The 25,139-nt window shown below is 50.9% G+C and overlaps 1 protein-coding gene across 7 annotated transcripts; it reads right to left on the bottom strand.

The window, feature by feature from the left end:
* Positions 1 to 7,721: 7,721 nt before the first annotated feature.
* On the bottom strand, positions 7,722 to 24,924 carry LAPTM5 (lysosomal protein transmembrane 5). 7 transcript variants are annotated; one of them, XM_066335497.1, is made up of 10 exons: positions 24,719 to 24,904; positions 23,006 to 23,190; positions 19,090 to 19,183; positions 15,059 to 15,135; positions 14,123 to 14,251; positions 13,218 to 13,343; positions 12,973 to 13,011; positions 12,452 to 12,547; positions 9,328 to 9,420; positions 7,722 to 8,285 (listed from the first exon to the last, which is right to left on the bottom strand). In XM_066335497.1, the coding sequence occupies exons 1-10, from the start codon at positions 24,771 to 24,773 to the stop codon at positions 8,211 to 8,213; spliced, it is 969 nt and encodes a 322-aa protein (XP_066191594.1). In that variant the 5' UTR covers positions 24,774 to 24,904; the 3' UTR covers positions 7,722 to 8,210. The 7 variants fall into 7 exon arrangements, with proteins under 7 accessions (XP_066191594.1, XP_066191597.1, XP_066191592.1 ...); XM_066335495.1 differs by lacking the exon at positions 7,722 to 8,285 and having other exon boundaries at positions 8,743 to 9,420; positions 24,719 to 24,910; XM_066335496.1 differs by lacking the exon at positions 7,722 to 8,285 and having other exon boundaries at positions 8,786 to 9,420; positions 13,218 to 13,340; positions 24,719 to 24,902.
* Positions 24,925 to 25,139: the final 215 nt, after the last annotated feature.

Genomic DNA, 25,139 nt, shown 5'->3' with positions numbered 1-25,139 from the left:
CAATGGCAGGCTTGCAGCCAGCTCTGGAGCTGACAGCTCTGGGGATTTTCAGTCAGGTGAGGGATGGAGCAGCTCTGGCATGAAAAAAGGGTGGCAGGACTGGGATTGTTCAGCCTGGAGAGGAGAAGGTTGGGGGTGACCTCACTGGGACCTTCCAGTACCTGAAGGAGCTGCAGAAGAGATGGAGAAAGACTTTGGACAAGGGATGGAGGGACAGGACCCAGGGAATGGCTTAAAATTGAAAAAGAGTAAGATTAGATGGGATGTTGTGATAGAATTCTTCTTTGTGAGGTGGGCAGAGGCTGGAATTGCCAGAGCAGCTGTGGCTGCCCCTGGATCCCTGGCAGTGCCCAAGGCCAGGCTGGACACTGGGACACTGGGAGCACCTGGGACACTGGGAGGTGTCCCTGCCAGGGCAGGGGTGGCACTGGGTGGGATTGAAGGTCCCTTCCACTCCCTTCCCTTCCTTTCCTCTATGGATGCTTTCATGGATATATTTATAAAATCGTGGATTTAGGGCAGTGCAAGCACATCAGTCACCTCCCGTGTTCACACACACAGAGTTTGCTCCCCAAATACACCAAACTGCCCCCGTCCATTTCTGACCATCATGGCCCAGAGTGAAATAAAAGCCTGAAATCTGGGAGATTTTGCCCTGGACCCATCTGGGCTGGGGTTGCTCCTGTTTTGCCTCCCTGCACACAAGGATCTCTTGGTGCAGACAGCACTTTGCTCTCTGTGAATGGGGATCATTCAGAGCTCTCCATAAATGAAGCCTCTATGGCTGTTCTTGCGGGGAAAATATAAAGTTGCTCTGTGTCATTCTGCTGTTAATTAGCAAAGATAAATACATTTCAGGTGGATATTTTCACCAGCAGAGCTTGTGGCACACAAGCAGCATTAAAGCCTTGAAAAGAGGGCGAGAGGCAAAGGTGTGCTGGGAGCTCTGGGGCTGCATTGATGCCTCTGGAAAAGCAGTGTTTATTTTTAAAATATGAAACATCATTTCTCCCCAGGCCCCCGAGAAGGAGAACACTGGAGTCAATATTTCAGGAGGAAAATATGCATTTCGAGCTCTTCCCCAGCCTGCCTGCAAGGTAAACACATGAACCATGAATGGCCCGTGCTGGCCCCAGCGTGGCCCTGCTGCTGTTGTGGCATTCACGTGTCCTGGCACAGGAAGGCTTTGCCTCTCCTCCAACACCCTCAAATCCATGGATCCTGACTCCAAAAATGCTGCTTTAAAACACCAAATCCGCACTTTCCACTGATGGAGAAACAGAAGATTTTGGTCCCACCTTGCTCCTGCTGAAGGCAAAAGGTTCAGAGTCCCCCGTGCTGGGCATTGGTGAGGTCACACCTCGAATTTTGGGGGCAGTTTTGGAAAAGAAAGGCACTGAGGCAGAGTGAACACTTGGAGCGTGCCCAAGGCAGGGAATGGAGCTGGGAAGGGTCTGGAGCCCCAGGAGGGGCTGAGGGAGCTGGGAAGGGGCTGAGCCTGGAGAAAAGGAGGCTCAGGGGGGACCTGGTGGCTCTGCACAAGTCCCTGCCAGGAGGGGACAGCCAGGGGGTCGGGCTGTGCTCCCAGGGAACAGGGACAGGAGGAGAGGGAACGGCCTCGGGCTGGGCCAGGGGAGGCTCAGGGTGGATATTTGGGAACATTTTCTCAGGGAAAGGGTTGTGAAGCATTGGCTCAGGTGGAATCAAGGAAGTGGTGGAGTCCTCATCCCTGGAATGTCCTAAGAGGTTGTGGAGGTGGGGACATGGTCAGGAGTGCTGGGTGACAGAAGGACTTGGTGATCCCAGAGGTCCTTTCCAGCCTGAGGAATTCTGTGATTCCAAGACTCCAACGTGAGCTCAGGAGCTGCAGTTTGTCCTCCCCAACATGGACAACTGGGAATCATCACCTGCACACAGGCAGGAGAGAGTTTTGGTTTGTCTTCATTTTCAAAGTTCTGCAAGATTCCCCAAATTCCTCATGGCTTCCTCGTTGTTCTTGTTCTTCTTTGGATCCTCTGTCATTTTCCAGACAAATTTCCTGGTTTGCAAATCCCTGCTTTGCCAGTTCCCCATGACAGAATCGCACTCTGCTGGATGCCTCCACCTTTGTAGTGCCAAATCTGACAGTCTTGGAGCAGGGAAAGCAAAGCCTGGGCTAAGGATAAATCCTGAAAGTACTCGTCTTAGGCTGCAGTGCAAGATGTAACCAGCCATGTGCATTCTATCACCATCTGTAAAAACCAGGTGGAGCAGGGTTCTTTATTCCTGCCAGGACCCATCCCTCATCACTCCAGGGGCAGGGGCTGGGGCCTTCTGTCCCTGGGCAGCTGTGAAACCAGCTGGGGCCGTGCTCTTTATCCCTGCCAGGACCCATCCTCCCTGCAGGGATATCTGCTGTTCATGGGCCAGCCAGGCTCACTGCAGGGCTCAGACAATCCCAGCAGCCCACTGGGACAGGCTCCACCCAGGGGGAGGAGCCCAGCATTCCCCCCGGGATCAGCCCTGGCATTCAGAAGCCCAGCACAGGCTGTTGGCACTGGATTCCCAGAGGGAGAGCGGCCCCAGCTCAGCACCACTGGGCCCTTCTCCAGGATCATCTCTGCTCCAGCAGAAGCACAGCTGGCACTGCAGGAGGACTGCACTGGGCTGACAGCGACAGCCACCAACAGGGCTCAGGGCGTCTGCTGACCCTGGCAGGTCTTTTTGGTGTTTTTTTTTGTTTTTTTTTTTTTTTTTTTTTTTACTACTCCATTTGTATTTTTAATATTCCCAGTAAAGAACTTTTATTCCTATTCCCATATCTTTGTCTGAAAGCCCCTTAGTTGCAAAATTATAATAATTTGGAGGGAGGGGTTTTACATCTTCAAGGGAGGGTCCAGCTTTCCCTGGCAGTCACCTTTCTTTCCAAACCAAGTCGGTACTGAAAATGAAAATATTAATGCAAAATTAAATCTGGGAGAGGTGGAAACTCCTAATTTGTCATCACACAAATAACTCTGATGGAATAAACAATGTAAGTGCAGATTTTCCATCACAGCCCTTCCCAGGAATGCTGATCAGCTGGGAAAAGCCAGGAAAAACAACACTGGATTTCCCATGGGACTGACAGTTGTTGTTTAGAGGTGGGATTGCACTCATGCCATTCATTCTGCTGCAGTTTTAGTTCAAAACTGCATTTTGGCTTTGGATTTCCATATTTCCAATAAACACCCCCTGATTGTGTTTAATATCTCGCTATAAATTTCACCCTGCAGTGAGCCCAAGTGTTAAATTCGAAATGCAGCAGCAATCCCTGAGTCACTGCCATGGAAATGACCCAGAAAAATGGGAAAGTTTTCTGGGGGAAAAAAGGAAATCAGGGATCTCAAGATGTTCCCAGACTTCCAGTGGAGCTCCAGCAGAAGGCAGGATAAGGAAATCGCCTCAGGTTGGGCCAGGAGAGGATTTCAATGGATATTAAGAAAAATTTCATCATGGAAAGAGTGCTCAGGAATTGGCACCGGCTGCCCAGGGCAGTGGTGGAGTCAAATCCCTGCCATTGCTCAAAAGGTGTCTGGATTGGGCACTTTGGGGTGTGGTTTAGTGGTGACCATGGTTGGACATGAGGATCTTAAAGGTTTTTTCCAACCTTAAAAATTCTGAGTTAAATACTGGAGATTTTTTTTTTTTTTTTTTTTTTTTTTTTTTTTTTTTTTTTTTTTTTTTAGCCCTGGACCAGAAATTCTTCTCCAGAGGGATCTGAAGCGTGCCTGAGTCCCACAGATGAGGCAGAATGAAAAGGCTGGGAAAGGAGCAGCAGCCAAACTCTCAGTTGTTTGCTGTTGGTTTTTATTTCATTCTAAACAAACCCTGGAGTTGTAGTAAACACAGCTCTGCTGCCCTCCAGCCTCCAAAAGCTCCAAGGTTTTACAAATGCTCTGTAATTTCTGCCTATTTCTGGCTTCCTTTGATGTTCCAGGTGAGTGTTCCAAGCTGGATTCCTAGTTCCACTTCTCACCCTGCAGAGAAAGGATGACAATAGCTCCAATTCTCGTGTTTTACCCCCATAATGTTTCTATTTTGGTTTGAGGGATGGAAGGATCTCTCCCAACCTCCTGCATGCCCATTTCCCACCCTGGAAAAGTGGAATTACAGCAGTGAGGGCAGAGCAAAGCATCCAGCAAATGATGCAAAGGAAAGGCTGGGGAGGCAGGAGTGGCTTTGAAAATAACCCCTGAACTGAGTCAGGATCAAAGGAATTTCTGTTTATCCTTCCAGCTGCAAAGAGCTGGCAAATACCCCTGGGGTTTGCTGCTGGAAATAGCAAATGCTGTTTATGGCTGGGCCTTGTTTGTGTGTTTTATGGGTCACACTTATTTCACAAGGATCACTTTTTGTTTGTTCCCCTGCCCGTACCTTCCCCAGGGACTGAGCTGCCTCCTGGGCACAGCTCCTGCTTCTGCTGTCCACCTGCAGGGCTCTGCTCCTCCAGCCGTGCCTGGATTTCTCCACCTGTACAATTCCCCAGTTCTGGCCTGGCCCAGGAGCCCCTGAGGTTGTTTCTGTGCTGGAAATGGCTGGGATGGCTGGAGAACTTGGGGTAGTTTTGGGTGTCACAATAGAAAAAAGGTCTAAAGGTGTTAGAGAGCAACCAAGAAGAGATGGGGAAGGGTCTCTGGAGCCAACTGCCCCAGGGGTGGAAGCACAGCCCCACCATCTGCCATGGACTGATCCAGGCTGGAGAAGGGTGAGGCTCCAGTACATCTACAGTACATCGATGACATCATTGTGTGTGGGAAGACTGCAGCTGAAGTGTTTGAGAAAGGAAAGAGGATCTCCAGATTCTCCTGGAAGCCGGCTTTGCCATCAAGAAGAGCAAAGTCAGGGGACCTGCCCGAGAGATCCAGTTCCTAGGAGTAAAGTAGCAGGATGGACGGCACCAGATTCCCACTGAGGTCATCAACAAGATCAAGCAGCTGAGGGCTCCTGGTGTGTCCAGCTGGAGCAGAGCACCCTGAGGGCAGAGCTCAGGGATCCGCAGCACCAACCCCTGCTCTGGGCCAGGGACAGCAGCCAGGGCAGGGCTGGAGCTGGGCCAGGGCAGGCTCAGGCTGCAGAGCAGGGAAAGGTTCTTCCCCCAGAGGTGCTGGGCACTGCCCAGGCTCCCCAGGGAATGGGCACGGCCCCGAGGCTGCCAGAGCTCCAGGAGCCTTTGGACACCAGGGGTGACAGGCTGGGGTTGGTGGGGTCTGGGCAGGGACAGGGGTGGATCCATGATCTCTGTGGATCCTTCCAGCTGAGGATATTCCACAATTTGATGATTCTATGAAAGAACAGCACGATAAGATTTACCAGTTGTAAATGTGGTCACTGTGTGGGCAGCTCCTTGTCTCCATGGTGAATGACCCCAAACACCTGACAGATCAAGGCAAGGTACACAAAAGCTCCAGGAATCAGAGGATCCCACAATCCTGGGATGGTTTAGACTGGAGGGGACCTTAAAGCCCATCCAGTGCTGCCTCTTGCCATGGGTAGGGTCACCTTCCACTATCCCAGGTTGCTCCAGGCCCATCCAAAATCACTGTAAAATGCTTCCATTGGCAGGAATGTTCCACAAAATCCCCTTTTCCACTGGAGCTTGTGCTGGGCTGAAAAAGCCACAGGCAGGCAGGGAATTTAATGGTCATTCCTGGAGTCCAGGAACATCTCAAACTCCAGGAGATGTTGTTTCAGTCAAGACCCTCTCACTTATCTGTGCTGCCGGTGCTGAGGTCCTCAGCTCAACCTTCTCACTCCACCAGAGAACTGCTGCTCATTTCTCCCCTGCACTGCCCAAAATCGAGCATGGAGCAGCACTGAGATCCTTGCGTGAGCTGTGGGGAGACGGCAATGAATCAGTTTGGAGAGGCCAGACCAGAATAACAGGGGCATTTTGAAAGACCTTTCTGAGTCTCCAGCCTGGCCCTGGTGGGGCCATGGTGGGCCCGGGAGCAGCCTGGGCTGGGCTGGGCTGTTTGTGTTGGCCGAGCCCTGTGGCATTTCAGAAACCCAAAGCCACGTCCTGTCTCGAGCTCAGCCCTGGCCTGGCTGCGAACTCACAATAAATCCATACATTTTATCAGCTTTGGGGTTTGGAGGCTCTCACGGGGAGCTGGGATGCTGGGATGCTGGAATGCTGAGCGCTGGAGAGAAAGCCCTGCCCCAGGCAGAAGATGGGCTGGGCTGGTTAGAGCCTGGCTCAGTTAGACCAGGTGTGAACCCTCGTCAAACCAACCCTGTGTCTGCAGACACGTCCTGACCATATTAAGCTGCTGCAGCTCTATTAGCCAAGTCAATTAAAGCCAGAGGCCCAGGGACTGATTTACCCTGCTGCAGCCACTCAACAGCCAGGAGCCTTCCCCATTATTAACGGGAATTTAATTAGGGGGAGAATCTGAACCACTGAAAGAGGTGGAGGAGGGGTTTTAACAGGATTGAGTGGGGTCACACTGAGGAGCCCTGCTCTGGTTTGGGAACGAGAGGATTGCCAGCATTTCACGTTTGGGCAGCCCTGGTTAATGGGGTTTTGGTGGAGCAGCCTGGTTGGATGCCCCAGAGCCTTCCCACACCGTCACAGGCTCTGATAAGGTACTTTCAGGGCAAGATGTGCTTTCCCAAAGGGAATCTCCACCGTCAGCCCATCCCAAGGCTCCTCCAGGCCTGGCTTGGGGCAGCCCAGGTGAGAAAGGAGCAGAGCTCCAGCAGCCAGCTCCTGTGGCTGTGACCAAGAGATGTGTGGAATGTTCTGTAACCAATTCCATTAACAATTCAAAGATCGTTTTTAATCTCTCCACAGAACAAAGCAGGAGACTGGGCTGGGCCTTGCTGCAATAATCTGGGCTCTTTTGCAAAGTTTCCTGGTTGAATTTCAAGTTGCTCTCTGCTTACAGTTAAACAATTAGCAGACGTGGGTGCAGAAAATTGATTTTCTGCTTGGAGGATTTGGAGTGGTTTGTGCTTTTGGGGGTGATTTCTGAGCATGTTTAGAAGCACTGGAGCCACTGAGATGTCATTTGGGGCACCCTTCCAGACTCCAGGTCTGCTGTGGAGCATCCTGGTGCCCAGAACAAGGAGACAGAACACAGAAAAATGGAGTTATTCCCCCCTTGATGGGACAATCATCAGGAAAATATACCACCAACATCATCCTCTTCATCTCCATTACAGAAATGCACATCCAGTGAAAAGAGCAGGGACAGTACCACATTTCTTATTCATCCTCTGCAAATATTCCATTGAAGTTTGCTGTTAAATATTCCATTGAGGCTGGCTCAGAGCAGAGCAGCCCCCCGGGCTGTGATCCAAGCTCTGCATGAGGCTGGAATGGAGACTTTATTTAAGACTGAGAAAACCCCACTTTTTTCACACTGTGATGTTTGAAAAGAGCAGGAAATGATCCCGAAAGGGGAGCAGGTGTGGAATTCCAGGGACATCAGCAGTGCCATCAGTGACATCTGCAGGGCCTGAGCTGTGCCGTCACTGGTGAGCAGGCCACAGATCCTTATCACTGCTGATAAGGCAGAGAGGCAGATTTTGTGAGGAAATTGAAATAGAAATATCAGCTTTTCCTTTGCAAGCAGCACAAACATGAGGAAAGATCAGGCCAAGGTCAAAGCACCATTTTTTGCTCGCTAATGTTTCAGAAATCAAATTATTTCTTCCTTCACTCAGCAATCAGACACCCTCAGAAATCAGACTCACAGTTTGGAAGACATTAACATTTTTATTTTAATTGAAACTCATCTTCCAAGTCACATAAAAGCACAGAAAATGCACCCACTCAGGTATGAAATGGCAGAGCAAGGCTGGATATTCTGGGTCGCTGTCAATCATCACAAGCAGACAGAGTGAGAGCTGCAATTTTTTTGGCCGATCCCTTTTCTGTAGGAATTCTGGCTGATGGAGCTGCAGGGCTGGGTTATCCCAGAGAAAATCCCTTCCCCGTTCATCCCTCAATCCCACGCGCTGAAGGTGTCCCTGCTGCGCCAGGGGACAGTCGCCGGCGGTGGCACCGGGCTCAGGCCAGCCCTGCACCCACAGCAGCCAAACCCCAGAGTGCAGGGATGGCAGCCGGAGCCAGAGTGGGAAATGGAGCTTCCAGAGCAGTTCCCGGCAGGGTGGGGCTGGGAGAAGCTGGGGCTGCCCCGGAGTGAGCCCTGGAGCTCTGGGTGGGTCACGTCCCCAGGCTGCGCTCACACCGTCCCGTAGGGAGGGGGACAGTCCTTGGAAGGCAATTCCAGAGCTTCCTCATAGGACGGCAGCGCGGCCTGGAAGGGACCAGAGGTTATGGGATGGCGGGGATTCCATCCTGGAGGGCTCCCCTGCCCGCCCCAGAGCACGGACACTGACCCCGGTGGGGTCTGGGCACCGAGGGCAGGAATCCAGCACAGCCAGGGCCAGGATCCGCCCTGTGCCAGGGCCACCCCTTCCCGGGACAAGAAATGGCCCAGGGACCCCGAATGGGCCAAACCCCTGCCCCATTCCCAAAGAAAGATGAGGAATTTTGCAGAGGAGCACAGCTGGGGCACCACTACTGGCACAGCAGGGCTCAGCAGAGGTGCCAAGATAAAAACCATCCCTCAGCATTCCATCTCCTCAGCATTCCCTGTCCTCAGCATTCCCTGTCCTCAGCATTCCCTATTCCTCAGCATTCCCTATTCCTCAGCATTCCCTGTCCTCAGCATTCCCCATCTCCTCCATCCCCTCAGCATTCCCCACCCCTCAGCATTCTCCATCCCTCAGCATTCCCTATCCTCAGCATTCCCTATCCCCCTCTTTCCTGCCCATCCATCCTCTCAACACTGAAATTCCCGAACACTCAGACAGAAAGGTGAAGAAAAAGCTGATTTTAAACACTCTTAGCTATGGAAGCCAAAGTCCAGCTGGAATGAACCCCAAATTCCTGGATCAGGGATCACATGGGATTCATTCCCATTTATCTGCCATGCCTGAGTTTCACTTTCCTTGCACATTGACTTTAAATATTTTATGCAGAGGTAAAATTAAATGGATATTTTGTAATTAAAAAATGACTATTAGCACTTGCTTCTGGGGATTTGAAGAGTTGGAAATTCTCCTAGATCCCAAAAAAGCAGAGATAAAGATCACCAGTCTACAGGATTCCTGACGACAGAATAAATCCACTTTTCCTCACCTTTCCAACTGCTTTTGAGTCCATTTTCAGGAGTAAATTCACTTTTATGCCCCTTTTCCACTTCTTGTGGCTCCACTTCCAGGAATAAATTCATTTTTCCTCACCTTTTCCTCTGTTTTGTATCCACTTTCAGGAGTAAATTCACTTTTCCTCACCTTTTCCACTACGTGTGGCTCCACTTTCACCTCCTCCCTCCTGCTGGCTTTGATGTACTTAAAGCAACTCAGGACACACTTGAACATGTAGGCCTGGAAAAGAGGGAAAAGGGAAGGAAAAGAGCAATTTTCCATGGCATTTCCATTCTTGCCACCAGCTTGGGATTTTCCTGCTCTTTTCTCTGGAGGGAGAAGTTTGGGACCGTGATCCCAAATCCGGGTCTCCGTCCTTCCCTAGGGATATGATGGTTCCATGGATTCAGAACAGGACTGGGATCGATAACCCAGCAAATATAAAGTGATTAAACATAAACCCCAATAAACACAACACTGAGAGCTCTTGGAGCACAATATCCTGACTAGGAAAGGAAATGGTGGTTTTGAGGTAATTTTTGTTATTTTTTACAGGTATTTTTTGTATTATTATAGGTTATAAAGTCTGGATTCCATGAATTCAGAGCAATGCTGGGATGGGACTGGGGTCAAAAATCCAGGAAATATAAAATGATTAAACATAAAACCCATTGAAACACAACATTGAGACCTCTGAGATCAGAATATCCTGAGGTAGGAAAAGAAATGGTGGCCTTGATGTCATTTTTCAGAGCAGCTTGTAAAGTCTGGATTCCTTGAATCCAAAACACTGAGGTGGGACCGGAAATCCAGTAAAGATAAAGTGATTAAACATAAAATCCATGAACCACAACACTGCACCCCTCTGAGATCACAATATCCCGAGGTAGGGAAGGAAATCGTGGCTCTGGTCTCATTTTTCAGAGCAGGTTACAAATTCGGGATGCCTCAGGAAAGGCACCACAGCGATCCAAGGACTGCCCCCAAAATCCCTTCATTCAGCAAAATCCCATTTTCGCACCTCCCTGGCAGCACCTCCTGGCAGCCCGTGGACTCCTCCGTGCAATGAACGGGGCTTTTCTGAGGAAAAAGGGCTGATTGAGGGGTTGTGGCCCAGGGAAATAAGCGGGGTCTGTGGCACTGGCCCTGGTAAATCAATATTTTCCTGCTCAGAGCAGCACGGCAGAGTCGTGTGACTGGTGTTTGTGTTGGCCTGGGAATGGGCTCGGGAACACACTGGGATTTTCAGGGAACACAGGGAGCCACAGATCCCAAACCTGGGCTGTGCAGCTGAGCACTCCCAGGACAATGAGGGCTGTTTGTGTTGACACCAGGCCAAGGCAAAGAGAAAAAGAGGGACGAAACATCTGAGCTGTAAAAATCAATCCCAGCATCCCAGAGATCGGAGGTGAATCCAAACTTCGAGCATCTTTTGGGAATATTGCAAAACCCTTCCTGCTTCCAAAGCCTCTTCATCCAGAGAGCAAACCTGGAGCTGTCACAGAAACTGGGTAAAAACCTCCACTCATCCATGAAATAAACCCAGTAAACCTAAAACATAAATCAAAATCACACAGCAAGGGAATGCACTCCCTGATTTTGGTTTTGAAATAAAGAACATAGAAAAGGACTGCATTCCCTGATGTTGGTTCTAAAATCCACCAAAATCATACAACAAAGGAATGCATTCCCCAGTTTTGATTTTGAAATAAATTAAAATCATACAACAAGGAATGCACTCCCCAATTTTGGTTTTGAAATAAATCAGAATCATAAGGGATGTTTTATTCCCCTTAATTTCTGCTTTCTTCTTCCTGTGGTGCTGGAGGACTTTATGATTCCAAAGTGCAAAAAGATTATTGGAATATTTGCCCACCTCCCATCCCTGGAAGTGTCCAAGGCCAGGCTGGAGCACCCTGGGACAGTGGAAGGTGTTCAGGGATGAGAAGAAATGAAAGGTTTAGGGTCTCTCTGTGGATTTAGGATCTCTCATGATGCAGAGACCAGCACGGGGAATTACAGGTGCCAAGGCAGCATCACCCTGCCCTGGGAATATTTTTTCCAAAGAATTTGGAACTGACCCTGTCAGGGCCCTACAGACAACAAAGACCCAGCCCCACACTGCCCTTGGAATGTTTCTTGCATGGAATTTTGAACACAGGAAGTGCAGACCCAGCCCCACACTGCCCTGAGCTGGGAGGCTGCAGGGAGAGAATTCCATGGGATTTTACCCATGGAAGAGGAGAGGGATTAGCCCTGGGATTAAAGGATGGGAGTCCTGATGGCATTTTGGGGAGTCCTGGGGGTTATATTATCCCACCCCATCCCTCCTCTTACAACCCCAGCACAAAAACCCATTGCAAATCCTGCATTTTGTGGGTAAAGCTGTGGAAAATTCTAATTAATCCATTTGCCAGGTCAGGGAGATTCCTGCCAGCTGGGGCTCAGGGTTATCTTTGCTCCTGCTGCACATTCCATGTACATATTAAAAGATTTTAAAGCCATGCCTGAAGTGCATCCACACAAAACTCTCCACTCCTCACTGGCTTATCTGGCCCACCTGGAAGGCTCAGAATATAAAATGGTTCCCAACTCACAAGCAGCACTTGCTGCCCAAGTACCTGGAAGAATCTGGTTTTCTTCGTGGGGCTGAAGGTGAAAAATCAGTTCTCTGAGCCACTGAGGCAATAAAAGAATAAAAACCCCTCTCCAGTGGAGCTTCCTGAGGCACCAGCAGGGTTTAGCTCCTGGTTTTAATGAATTTTTGGAGTATCAGGGTGGAGAACCCCTGTTCCCATCAGAGTGGGCACAGCCACTCACAATGAAAGATCTCAGCTGCTGCTCAATAATCTCGTTTATTTGGGTTTGTTTGCAACCTTTCTCTCCTTCTAGAGAGGAACGGGCAGTGATGATTTGGGGACATAAGAGGGATTTATCTTTGTAACTCACACAGAAGTGTACAAGGAGATATTTGGATAAATAATCTCAGATAATCTCAATAATCTCGTTTATTTGGGCACATTGCAGCAGAGGACTTTGCTGTGTTTGTTTTCAACCTTTTTCTCCTTCTAAAGAGGAATGGGCAGTGATGATTTGGGGACGTAAGAGGGGTTTTGCTTTGTGACTCACACAGAAGAGGGAAGGCAGAGATTTGGATAAACCAGACGGAGGCACAGCTCCCACTGTGCCCGAGGAGAGCCCAACAAAGGCCGATTTGGGAGAGAATTAAAGCCGAATTTTCCTGGGGGAGCCTCAGTCCAGAGCCTCTTACCTTGAGGAACAGCACAGCCACGAAGGCAACGGTGAAGGTGATCATCACTTTGGCATATTCCTCTGCTGGCAGCTTCTCCAGGGCTGGCAGGGGGCCCTGGGGGAAAGGAGAAGGTCTCAGCCCCAGACACTCGTTCCCTGAGCCAGGGGCACCCACGGGGAGGGGTCAAGGTTCAGGCAGAACAACACACAGAGGATTCCCACTGGCAGCAGGATCACAGGGATATTGTTTTCCTCCTGCTGTTTCCACTCCTTGGGCAAAGCCCTGTTTAAATGAGAACTTTGAAAATTTTAATTTCCACTCTTGCCACCAGCCTGAGGTTTTCCTGCTCTTTCTCTGGAGACAGAAACTTGGGACCATGATCCCAGGACCTTAAATCAGTGTCCCCATCCATTGCCCAGCAATGTGGTGATTCCATCTATTCATAACAACACTGGGGTGGGGCTTATTAAACATGACTGTTTAATAAAGATGAAATTGGAGGATTTGAGGCATTTTCCATGCAGGCATGGAATCCCCACCTGAATCACTTTCCTCTGCAATTTGCATCCATCAGAATCCTACAGGGAGAAACCAGGTGTGTTTATGAGGAACACAGGAGCTGTCAGTCAGGAGCAGCACTGGGGAGAACACAGAAACCCCTCTTTGTTGTCAGCCTGAGCAGTTCTGGATGTTCCAAAGGGCTCAGAGAAGCTGCACAGCCATGGAATGGGACTTTATAGGAGTTCCCAGTGTGGAAAATGAGCAGAGCTGGGTCCAGACCTACCCCGCTGTCCACAGGCTTGAGGCTGAGGTAGGTGGGCACCTCCATGTAGGAGCTGCACAGGGTGAGGATGCTCAGGCAGAAATCCAGCAGCTGCAGCGCCAGCAGGGGAATCTTGGAGTGGCCCTGCTGAGGGGGACAGGAATTGGGTTACAGTCACAGCATTGGGTCACTTCTGCAGATTATTCACACTTCACACAGAGCCTGGGGTTGGTTCGCCTCGAGTCTAAGTCCCTAAATTCCCTTAAATCCAACCCAAACCTTCCCTTCTGCTGGCCCAAAGAGCAAACCACTTGTGGGGCTCCATCCGAGCTCCACAGACGCCTCTGGCTGGAGCAGTGACAATCCCAGCTCATCTCCAGCAAACCCCTCCAGAGCACCTCCCTCAAAGCCAGGAGGAAATCAGCACTCCAAGGCAGGAGTGAATAAATATCCCAGCTGCCACTGGTTTCCTTCAGCCTCCAAGGACTGCATCCTATCTCCAGCCTGCAGAAACCACCTCATATCTGGATTCAGGATCATGAAAGTCTTTTCTATCCTAAAGGATTCCATGACAAACCCCAGCCCCAGGTAATGATCCTTTAGTCCAAGCTTCCAGGATCCTAAAGGTCTTTTCCACCCTAAATGATTCCATGAAGAACCCCAGCCCCAGGTAATGATCCTTCATTCTGACCTGAATGATTCCATGTGGAACCACAGCCCAGGGTAACCATCCTTTATCCCAACCTCCCAGGACCCTAAAGGTGTTTTCAGCCTAGAGGATTCCATGACAAAGCACTGCCCGGGGTCAAGATCCTTCATTCCGGCCTAAATGACTCCACTGTGAAGCACCCCAAGGCGGGATGCTCCATCCCAAAAGGCGAAAGGTGTCCTGCCCCGGAGCAGGAGCTGTCACAGCTGTCACCCACCGTGTGGCCCAGCGAGGACACCGAGATGATCACTGGCACCTGGATGTAGGAGCTGAACATGGTCAGGAGGCTGAGGAGGAAGTCGATGACTTGCAGGGCCAGGAAGGGGATCAGGAGCCGCTCCCTCATCTGAGGAGGAGAAGCAGTGCTGGTTATTTCCACCTGGAAGGGCTTAGCTCGTGCTTCAAGGATTAACTCCCCTGGGATTTCTGATTTCAGTGACAGCTGATCCAGGGAAAACAGGGCATCAAGGCTGATTTTTTCACCCCTTTGGAAAATTCCTGAATTCTCACTCTGTGACACTGGCATTTCCCATCAGAGCTGTCACCATTAGCTGTCCCTAAAATTCACCTCTGCAGAGGGAGAACTGGGTTATTTGGGTGGTATTTAATACTTAAACCTCTGCCACCATCAGATTCCTGAGGTTTCCACCCCAAGGCCTGGTCATTCCTCCTCCTGAACTGGGAAATGAGTCTCCAGTGCAAGAAGGCAGTGACAGTTCTCTCACAGGACCTGACTTGCAACAGAGCAAGGAAATGAGGCAAGAAAACCTTTAAAATCATAAAATCTCCTTCATTCAACACCAAACATAGCCCAGAGGGAAACGTTGCCCAGATTTGGTAAATCTGGGTGTTTGAAACTTTTCATAAGAACCTGAAGCTTCAGACTGGTCCCTCTCCCCCTCTGGGACCAGAAGACATTTTTATTTGCCTTTTTTTCCTGTTGATTTTGGGATTCTGGGATTTTTATTTACCTTTTTTCTGTATGATTCTGGGATTTTTTTATCTCCTTTTTTCCCCCTGTGTGATTCTCTGATTCTGTGATTTTTATCTACCTTTTTTCCCTTGTGTGATTCTGGCAGGTTTTCCTGCTTTTTTTGACCATCATTCCAGTGGGCACCATCCAAACCCTGAATGTCATTCCTGGGGAACGTACCTTGAGCACCCCAAGCAAGAGGTGGAAGCTGATGATAAACAGCATGAGGATCAGCAGGAAACTGGTGGTGACATCAGCTGAAAAGGATAAAAATGATGAGAGGAATCACCACATCACCAAAAGATGTCCCAACTCCACCAAACCCTAAGGGAGAGTTCAACCTGGCACAAAGAATTGTGTCTGTGGAGGAATTAATGCCCTGCAGCTGGAATTAACCCTATTTTCCCTTTCTACACCATTTTTCATCTCTCGTTGAAGTCCCTGTATCCACCAGGCCATGCAGGCTGTGAGGGAACCAAGGCCTGAAATGTTAAATATCCCTAAGGCTACAAAATGAGGCATTAAAAAAACCCAGAGGGCTTTTGGCTGATAGCGATGAGCTGGAAATTATCTAGAGACTGAAAGGCAGATAAGGGAACCAGCAGTGAAATGCTGAAGGATCTTCAGAATCTCTCAGGTAAGATTTAAATTAAGAAATAAATTTCTTAATTAAAATTTTAACCCCTCCACCATGGCAGCAGCAGTGCCACCCCTCCCATCCTCCCTCTGCTGACAGAGTTCATTTAAATGCAATTTAATTCATTTCAATTGATACAAAATGGATTTTCAATTCCCCTACTGTCTTCTCTTTAAATCTCCTCCAGAAATGAGTTTGCAGATGATCGGAAACCTTCAGCGTGGAAAGCAGCTCTGCCCAGCATTTCCTCCCCACAGCACAAGGAGCCTCTTCCTTCCTCAGGCTTGGGGGAAAAACCGTCTGGGGAGGCTGCAACCCCCCAGGAAGCCAAAAAAGCTGATCCTGAGGGGGAATGGAGTCATCTGGAGGGGTGGGACACAGGGAATGGTCCAAATTATCCACCTGCCCTGCCCCAGGCGAGGAGGGCTGCGATGGTGTGAAGCAAGGAGAGTTTTTCCTCATAACCTGTTACAGCCCCAGTGCAGGAGCTGCTCCTCCCCAGGATGTGGGAATCGAGACCCAGAGGAGGGAGAAATCTCCATGAACAATGAAGAGAGAACCCCCAAACTCAGCCAACCCTGAGGGAGAGGGGGGAAAGGGCTTTGCCTCTTGGAAAAAACCAGGAACACGAGGGCAGCTCCCTCCAAAGGCAGCTGCTCTCCCTCTGCTCCCAGCGGTGTGGGGAAGCCACAGTTCCAAGGAAGAACAACAACCCCACCTTTGAGGAGCAGGGGAGTAGAACCGAGGCAGGGACGTGGTGCACAGAGCCAAAGATTAACAGGGAACAGCTGAACCCAAAACAGAGCTTAACAAAGGAGCCAGACTCTGCCTTTGTGGGACCAGCCCTGAAGAGCCAATCCCAATCCCATTAAACCCCAAACTCCCAAAGCCTTTTCCCTAAAGGAGCCAATCCCATTAATCCCCAAACTCCCAAAGCCTCTGAATTTTGCCCAGCACCAGCACTCAGGAGTTTGCCCAGAGAGGATTTCTCTCTTTATCCCAGGATTTTCTGGGGTCCAGCACAGCCATGTTTTCCTGCCTCTCTCTCCATGGGTCCTGCTCCAGCTCTCTGGCAGGATCCCTAATTAATTGGGAAGGGGCCATTGCCAGCTAATTGCCCAGATGGATTTTCCAAGCAGAACCTGGATCAAAACCCCTCAAACAAAACAACAAAGAAACAAAACCCCCACAACCCCACAAACACAAAGGGATGGAAAGAAAAGGAAAACCAAGGGAAAACAACTTCCCACGAGCTGGCTGCCTCCAGTTTGCTCCCAGGAAAGAGTCATTCTCCTTCTTCATTCTCCATTCCCCTGTCAGCAGGGATGGGTCGGTGCAATGACAATAACCCAAAAAAACACAACCCCAAAAACCCCACAATCCCCCCAGACAAACAAAACAAAAATCCGCAAACAAGCAAAAAGCCAAACAGAAATCCACAAACAAAAAGCTAAACAAAAAAAACACCTAAAAAACAAACAACTCCCCAAGCAAACAAACAAACAAAAAAAACCCCAAGAAACAAAACCAAACAATCCAAACAAACAAAAACCCCAAACAAGCAAAATTCCCCAAACAACAAACAAAAACAAAAATAAAAACAACAGAAAAAAAAATAAACCAAACCAAAAAACCCAAGGCAAACGAACAACAACGACAAAAGAAAAACCCAACCCAACCCCCCGCCACTAAACAGCAAAACAACAGAACCCTGAAAGAGGAAGGAAACCCTTGAGGTCACACTTGGATCAAGTTCTTCAATTCCCATCAAAAACTGAAATCAGGAACACGTTTTACAGGGAGGGATGGATGGATGGATGGATGGATGGATGGATGGATGGATGGATGGATGGATGGATGGATGGAGGGATGGAGGGATGGATGGGAGGGATGGATGGAGGGATGGATGGGAGGGATGGATGGAGGGATGGAGGGAGGGATGGATGGATGGAGGGATGGATGGATGGATGGATGGATGGATGGATGGATGGATGGATGGATGGGAGGGATGGATGCTCCCATTTCCTTGTGCTGATCTCAGCCCTGGCTCTGGAGCCTGCAGGATTATTCCCTGCAGGATTATCCCCTGCTGGATTATCCCCTGCTGGGTTATTTCCTGGGAATGCTCTGCAGGAAAGGGTTTGCACCCTGCACTGGGGGCTGAGCTGAGCAGAGCAGCCTCCAACACCCCCACAGGAATATTTGGAAATATTGCTCCATGGGAAACATGGGAACCATTGCACTGCCCCTTGCTCGGGTTCCTATCATCAGGACTCACCCAAATTCCCATTTTTTTGCTCACTGATGATGCCCTTCCCCTTGGAACTGGGTGATTAAAGTCCCTTCCAATCCAGACATTCCATGATTCTGTCAGATGAACCAAACCTTTCAGTGCTGATGTCAAACAGCCCTGGGGGATCCCAGTGGTTTTTCCTTGGAAAAACGTGAAGCCAGCTTTTATAACTTGACCAGGCAGTGCCTATCCCTGGTTTGGTGCTTTTCCCTCTTTCTGTCTCCTGTCCTGGGGGCAGGAGAGTTTGGAATGTGCAGGAATCCATACCCAGCCTCCTTTTCCTCCACATACAGGGAACTGCAGCCCAGGAACAGCCTCTCTGGAAAAGCAGGGAACGGCAATTCCTGGCTGCCAGGGGTCGTGTTTTTCTCTCTGTGGGCAGGGATGGTTCAGGGAGGGGGCTGGGTTCCTTCTTTTGCTCCCAGGGTTATCTCTGCTTGTGGTTTTACACGGAAAATGACTCAAAAACAGAAACTCTCCCCTTGCACTTGTTTCTAAACACCTCCCACAGAACATCCTGGTTGGGCAATATGTTGGGGGCTGGGAAGTTTTGTTTTTTGGGTTTTTTTTAGATGGCACCTCAAGAGACAGCTCCAGATCTTTGCAAGGATCTGAGCTGGATCCTTCTGGAGGAATTCAATCCTTCAGGAATTGTGAGCTATGGGACAGCCTGGCTGCCTCTTCCAGCCACCAATGTTCTGGAAAAATACACCAGAGGCTGGGAAAATCTGGAAATGGGGGTCCTGGGAGGAGGAAGGGGTGGAGAGGGTCTGTCCAGCTGAGAGGCAGGAGATCCATGGGAATGGCTCCATGACATGGAGGGGTGTTGGTGGCAGTGTCCCGCAGCCCACACATCCGTGGGATCAGTGTGGGGTGGGATTTGTCCCCTCTGTCCATTGAGGAGTTCTCGGACACTTCGGTGTTTCCCTGGCAGTGCCCAGAATGTGGAGAAAGTCAGGAGTGTGTGTGATCAGGCTGGAATGATCCACAGCTGGGGGAAAGGGCAGGGAATCCAGGATTGCCAGAGGAATCCACAGGAGATTCCAGAGGGAGCTGAAGGACTCCGCAGGTGCTGCAGAGTTTGGATTGATCTTCTGAAATAAAAACTTCTGTGGGCTCCACATTGATCATCAACACAGCCTAAAGCAAACCCAAACCCAGCCTAAATCCCTCCCTGAGCTTTTGACCCAGAATTCCGAATTCTTTGGTGGAAAAGGCAGAGGGAGCAATGCAGGACTGAGGGATCCCTCCCTGCCCCACAGCTGCACTCCCAGGACTCACCAATTCTGTAGTAATCCTTGCCCAGGTCCTTGCAGAAGCCCTTCCCGTTGGCCACCTCCAGGGAATACTCAATCAGGAGCAGGACGCTCATGACCTGGAGAACAAAGCCAAAAACACAATTCAGGGGCCTTGGGCTGAATTCCCAGCAGTGAATTTATTTCCAGGGAACACGGGTTGGATAAGTCTCCAAATGAGCCAAACACAAAGGGTTTAAATCCCAGGGAATTCTGAGACAACAGTTATCAGTTTATTAATACTTTGGGTTTAACTGCCAGCAGAAGGAGGATGGAGAAATGACAGAAGCAGTGAGGTTTGTTTCATTGGTTTTTATCCTGGTTTTATGTTTTGAAATTGCCTTTTGCTCCAGAGTTGGGGAAAATGCAATACCAATATTCCAAAGTGTAAAAAGAAACACAAAAAAGATTAAAGATCCCCCTGTAAGTGTAGCTGTGCCACTCCACTGGCAAAACCATCACCCTCCTTCTTTTATTATTTGAGGAAAACCTCCATATGCTCTTTTTTCACATTGAACCATAATGATTTTCCCCAAGTTTTCCAACAGGACCTCAAACCCCAGCCTCCAGAGTTCATCCTGTCCTGAGTTTAAGGAGCTGGGAGATGGAGGGAGGTCCAGAGCTGTGGGCTCAGTCCTGGCCCTGAACTTCTGCACTCCCCCAGGGGTGATGTGCAGTGAAAATTCCATGTCTGAGCCCAGCTCAGGAGAGTTCCATGGACTCAGGGAATCAGAAAGGATGGAACTTGCTGGGTTGTTCCCTGTTGCCATCCTGGGAGAGCTCTGCAGGAAGGGGTTCCCACCCTGCACTGGGGGCTGAGCTGAGCAGAGCAGCCTCCAACCCAGCCACAGGAATATTGGGAATGGTGTTCCATGGGAAACATGGAAACCATTGCCCACATTTGGAAGGGATTTGCCCATGGGTTGGAAGGCACTGGAAAGCTCATCCCATCCCACCCCAGTGCCACGGCAGGGACACCTCCCAGTGTCCCAGTGTCCAGCCTGGCCTTGGGCACTGCCAGGGATCCAGAGGCAGCCACACCTGCTCTGTTCATCCCTGTCTGTCCCTGTCTGTCCCTGGGTGTCCCTGTGTGCAGGGAGGGGAGAGCAGCCCCAGGCTCTGCTCCAGGCCCAGCGATGGCCCCAGAGCCCAGAGAGGGGCTGGACTCTCCTCCCTGGGGCATTCCAGAGCCATGGACACAGCCCTGTGCACTGAGCTCGGGGCTGGCCCTGCTGGGGCACGGGGTGACACCAGTGACCCCAGGGTCCCTGCGGCTGCCCGTGTGTGCACATGGGGCTGCACAGAGCCAGCTGTGCCCGGGGGTGACCATGGGGCTGTAACTGCACAGAGCCAGCTGTGCCCGGGCTGTGTGCTCAGAAGGGTTCTGTGTGTTCAGAGGGACCCGGGCAGGGTTTAGGAGGCCCAGCCCGGGGCGCTGAGCTGCCCTGCACAGGAGCTGTGGGAGGAAAGGCTCTGCCTTGGCCGGAGAGAAGTGAGGCTGGGAGGGGACGGGAGCTGAGCACAGCCTCTGCCTCTGTGTCAGCTGCAGGAGACCTAGAAATAACCTGAGACCAAAGTCATCAGCTTTCTGTAATCTGAGACCAAATTCATCAGCTTTCTGAGCCTCAGCTTCCAGAAGAGCTGTGGCACCCCAGGGCGAGCACCCACCGGGCACGCTGGGCTGCACGGGGCACTGTGAGCCCCTGGCCCTCCCTGGCCCTCCTGATTTCAGATTCTGTCCGGCGTCTGAATGAGAAGGAAGGATGTGTCAGGTTTTCCCTGGGCCTGCCTGACACCAGCTTGTTCAAGAGTCACTCTGCTGTCTTCCCTTTTTTTGACGAAATAAATGAACTTTGCAATTTGCTCGTGAGCTGGCAGGGAAGGGAGGAATATCCAGATCTCATTACACGAGGACACGACAAAGTTAACACGAGTTCAGCTTAATGGAACAGCATTTCAGCTCCCAGGGCAGCTCTGAAGCCTGTCAAGGATGAAATTGCATTGATCTGAAGTGTCTTTACAGCTGCTGGTGCCCCTTGAGAGGGGAGGGATTTCTTAATGAAGACACATGGAGATCACACCGGACTGCAAGGTGGCTGAGAGGCTTCGTGTTCAAGCTCCCAAACAGGTTTTGCTTCCTTTACTTCTGCTCTTGGTCCAACCCCTCAATTGCCAGCATGGGAAATACGGGCAGAAATTTCTTTTTCAGCTTTCACTTAAAAGAAGGCCTGAGCAAAATGGATGAGCTGGGCCCTAAATATCAGGTTTTTTTCTGAAAGAGGAGTGGGTGAGAGCAGGACAGCAAACCCCCAATTCCCCCATCCCACTCAGCAGATCCAGAGGGTGAAGGTCAGCATCAGAGGAACCCTCTCTGGTGTGTGTCAGAGAAAAACAAGGCCCTGGTTTTGTTGCTGGTGTGGAAATGAGCCACACAACCCAGACCAGGAGCAGTCACACAAGATAAGAACATGGCAGGAAACCTCAGCCCCGCCTGAGAGGTGCAAGAGACTTTTAAGGCAAAAGATGGTTTAAAATTTTCCGTTTTGTGTAGAAAGAAAGAAGCACTGAGCTGTGAGCAGGCAGAGAGCTCCAGGCCTTTCCCTGGGCATGGAGAGCCAGTCCAGCACCAGGACAGCTCTCCAGCAGCTCTTTGGCACGCTGGAATGGGGAACCTTCCTTATTCCTGCAGGGAACACACATCCAAGGGCGTGAGCCCCCTGCAGAGGGGCCTTTTGCAGAGGGGGAAGAAAGCAGAGGAAGGATGGATGTGGTGCCTGCCCTGCACTCCTTGGTCAGCTGCTCCCACTGCAGATCCACCCCTCAGCTCCAGCAGAACCAAAAACTTCTCATTTCAGACACAAAAATACCCGGTTCCCTTTCCCTTTGCAATGCCATAGCAGGAGAAAGGCAGGTTTAGATTTCACTTCCAGATGCTCAAGTTCCAGCCCCTCTCCAGCCTTTCCTCCCTTATCTTCTACAGCTGGAGCTTTTGGAGCAGGCCATTAAAAGGAGCTTCACATTTCTTGGTGGAAGTAATTTGAATCCCCAGGAAATGAACGGCTGGAGCTGGGCCAGGGCAGGCTCAGGCTGCAGAGCAGGGAAAGGCTCTTCCCCCAGAGGTGCTGGGCACTGCCCAGGCTCCCCAGGGAACGGGCACGGCCCCGAGGCTGCCAGAGCTCCAGGAGCCTTTGGACACCAGGGATGACAGGCTGGGGTTGGTGGGGTCTGAGCAGGGCTGGACTGAATGATCCTGGTGGGTCCCTTCCAGCTCAGGACATTCTGTGATTCCATGATATGCTGAAATAATGTAGGACTGAGATCAATCCAGTCATTAAATCAAGGGAGATAAATTGGGGTGACCTGGATGCAGAATGTGGCACACAGAGCCCCAGTTCCCTGGGGATAATCCTGCTGCAGAGGGGTTAAACTGCTCTTGAGGTCGTGCTGTGCCTTTTTCTGTCTGAAATATTTGCAGCTTGACTGATCTCTAGCTGATTTATCTTCATGCACGTCACCCTGGTGTGAGGCTGCTCCTCTTCTGCTGCCCAAGGGGTTTGGTTTCTGCAGGGGGAGCCTGAAGGCGTGGGGAGCAGGGGACACTGGGGTCAGGGTGCTCTGGGTGCTGAGGGCTCTGACACGAGCAGGGGACACTCAGCACAAAGAGCTCTACACAAAAACACTGCCCTGTCACAGCTTCACCTTCTCTCTCTTGAATTTCCAAGTGGCTCTGGTGGCAGCTGAGGGTGAAGTGAGGAGTGCTTTGAGCTCTCATTTGGTTTCCTTTCCCAACGTTTCATCTTCTCCTGCTGCCACCTTGGCTGTGCTGCTTTGAGAGAAGCTCTGTGAGACCCTGGGTCAGCCCCAGCCTGGTGAGAGCTCAGTGAATCCCACTCTGGGCTCACCTGAGTCATGTCCAGAGCTGAGGACAGGAGCTGGGAGGGTTCCAGAGGAGAATTTCTGCTCTCTGAGTTGCAGAGCTGCCAAAGAGAGGAGCTGGAGTGCAGCTGAGGCCAGACAAGGTGCTTCCCAAGGCTTCCCAAGGCTTCTCCGGCTCCAGTCAAGGACCAGCAGGAAAGGAATTCTGTGCCTGCACAGCAGCAAGTTTCTTGATCCTGGATCTCTCTGTCAAACACCTTGAGGCCTGTTCATGGCTGGAGGAGCTGATGAGCAGGACAAAGTCCCCAGTGCTGTCTTTGAAAGTCACCTGCAGGTCACATACCCGCACCCAGTGGAGCTTTGCTGATCACAGCCCCATCCTCTCCTCATTCCCCTCCTTCCTTGTCTGCTCCACAATGCCCAGGATTTATTCCTGCTGTCTCTGGACATCAGCAGCGAGGCAGAGCTGATTTATGGGAGGAGAAGGCATTGTCACAGAGCCTGAGAGCTCTTCGATGGCACTGCTCTCACCCAGCATGGCTGGGATTCATCCCTGGTGCCTGCAGCAGGAATTTATCCTGATCCAAACCCCCAGCACTGATGGAGCCAATCAGCCAAGGTATAAATCCCCTTTTCACTGTCCCTCCCCCTGCCCAGCTGCAGCTGCACCATGGGGAAGGGGGAGAAGAGGAAGGGGAAATGGTTGGTATTGTGTGGTATTCTTAAAGAAGGAAGGCAAGGCCTATCCAAAATTACCCTGTTTGCCAAGGGCAATGGGATGGTACAGCCCCTGCTGCTCCAGGGAAGAGAAGGGACCTTGGAATGTCCTTCCCATGCCACAGCTGCCATTGCCATGGGATTTCTGCAGGCTGCAGCTCTCCCTAGTGCCCCTCTCTAACGTGTCAGAGCCCCATTATGACCCCAAGGGCACCAACCCCTGACTGTGCACGCCCAGAGCTGTGGTGGAACCATGGAATGTCCTTCCCGTGCCACAGCTGCCATCCCCATGGGATTTCTGCAGGCTGCAGGTCCCCAACTCCCCTCTGCTGTCCGAGGAACCTGTGAGAGTCCCGTTATCCCCCCAAGGGCTCCCAAACCCTGACTGTGCACACCCAGCACAGCACAGGGGTTATTTTAATAACCCAGCCGTGCAACAAACCACATCCTCAGGATGGCTGAATGCACCTAAAGCTCCTTAGTGCTGCCTGGAGCGTGGGAGAGAGGCCTCCAGGCCCTGCTGCTCTGCCATCCCTGACCTGAACAGCTTCTCTGGCTGCCTGGGAGCTTTACACTGCCGTGATCCCAATGGAAACCAAAAGAGACACAGAGGAGGCAACTCTGCCCATCACTCTCTGCTCATCCAGCTCCCAATTCCCCCCAGTGCCCCATTCCCACGTGCCCACTGCCAGTGCTGCCCATTCCCACCGTGCAGGTTTGGGATACAGTCGGGCAGGAGCTCCTGCACTGAGCAGGAAAACAGGAAGCAGAGCAAATTTCTCTGAGCTCCCATTGGCAGAGCCAGGGTAAAAATCGTTCAAAACCCCTCCCAGTACAGAAAATTCCACTTCTCCCTGTCCCCCACCACCTTTTGTTCATCCCTCTTAACTCACTGGGTTTTCCTCTTGGGAACAGAGAACATTCCAGTGTCAGGGAACCCCGTGAACAACAACAGTGCGCCTCCTGGAGAGCTTCCACCTCTGTTTTCCTGTCCCTGTCCCCCTCCCAGGCCCAGCACTCACCATGTGGAAGACCCCCAGGGCCACAGTCGCTGTCTTGATGTTGAAGCAGCAGCATTTGGGGGGCTCAGGGTGGGTTTGGGGGGTCATTTTCGGGTCCCTCTGAGCACTGCGGAGTTAATGAGGTCGAATTTGCAGCCGCCCCACGGAAAGCGAAGCGAGAGCGGCTCGGCTTCCTTCCTGCTCTCTGAATGTGTGAAGTCATCTACAAAGTCACATGAGGCCTTTGGGTTTCTCAATCACAAAGAAAGCCAAACTGGGGGGCTTTTAGAAAACAGCCAGCTGGGAAATGGGAGCCCCAACGCTGCTCAGGTGCCCAGCACGGGGTGTCAGGGAAGGAGGATCAGGAGAGGACGTGGCTTTGTCCTACAAATATCCTCGGGAACAAAAGCAGGGGCCAGGAATTTCACCTCAAACTCACCCT

This window comes from Sylvia atricapilla, chromosome 24 (genome assembly GCF_009819655.1).
Source record: "Sylvia atricapilla isolate bSylAtr1 chromosome 24, bSylAtr1.pri, whole genome shotgun sequence".
Taxonomy (NCBI): Eukaryota; Metazoa; Chordata; class Aves; order Passeriformes; family Sylviidae; genus Sylvia; species Sylvia atricapilla.
Note: the sequence above shows the minus strand (reverse complement) of the source record. Positions and strands in the feature narration are given on the sequence as shown.

Bases quoted from the DNA above. Each gene is read 5' to 3' on its own strand.
- LAPTM5 (XM_066335495.1), bottom strand. From the start codon at position 24,773: ATGCTGCTGCTTCAACATCAAGACAGCGACTGTGGCCCTGGGGGTCTT. The intron at 14,252-15,058 runs GTACGTTCCCCA...TCTCCTCCTCAG, and splicing joins TCTTGCTTGGGGTGCTCAAG to ATGAGGGAGCGGCTCCTGAT. The intron at 13,344-14,122 runs GTGGGTGACAGC...TGTCCCCCTCAG, and splicing joins TGTCCTCGCTGGGCCACACG to CAGGGCCACTCCAAGATTCC.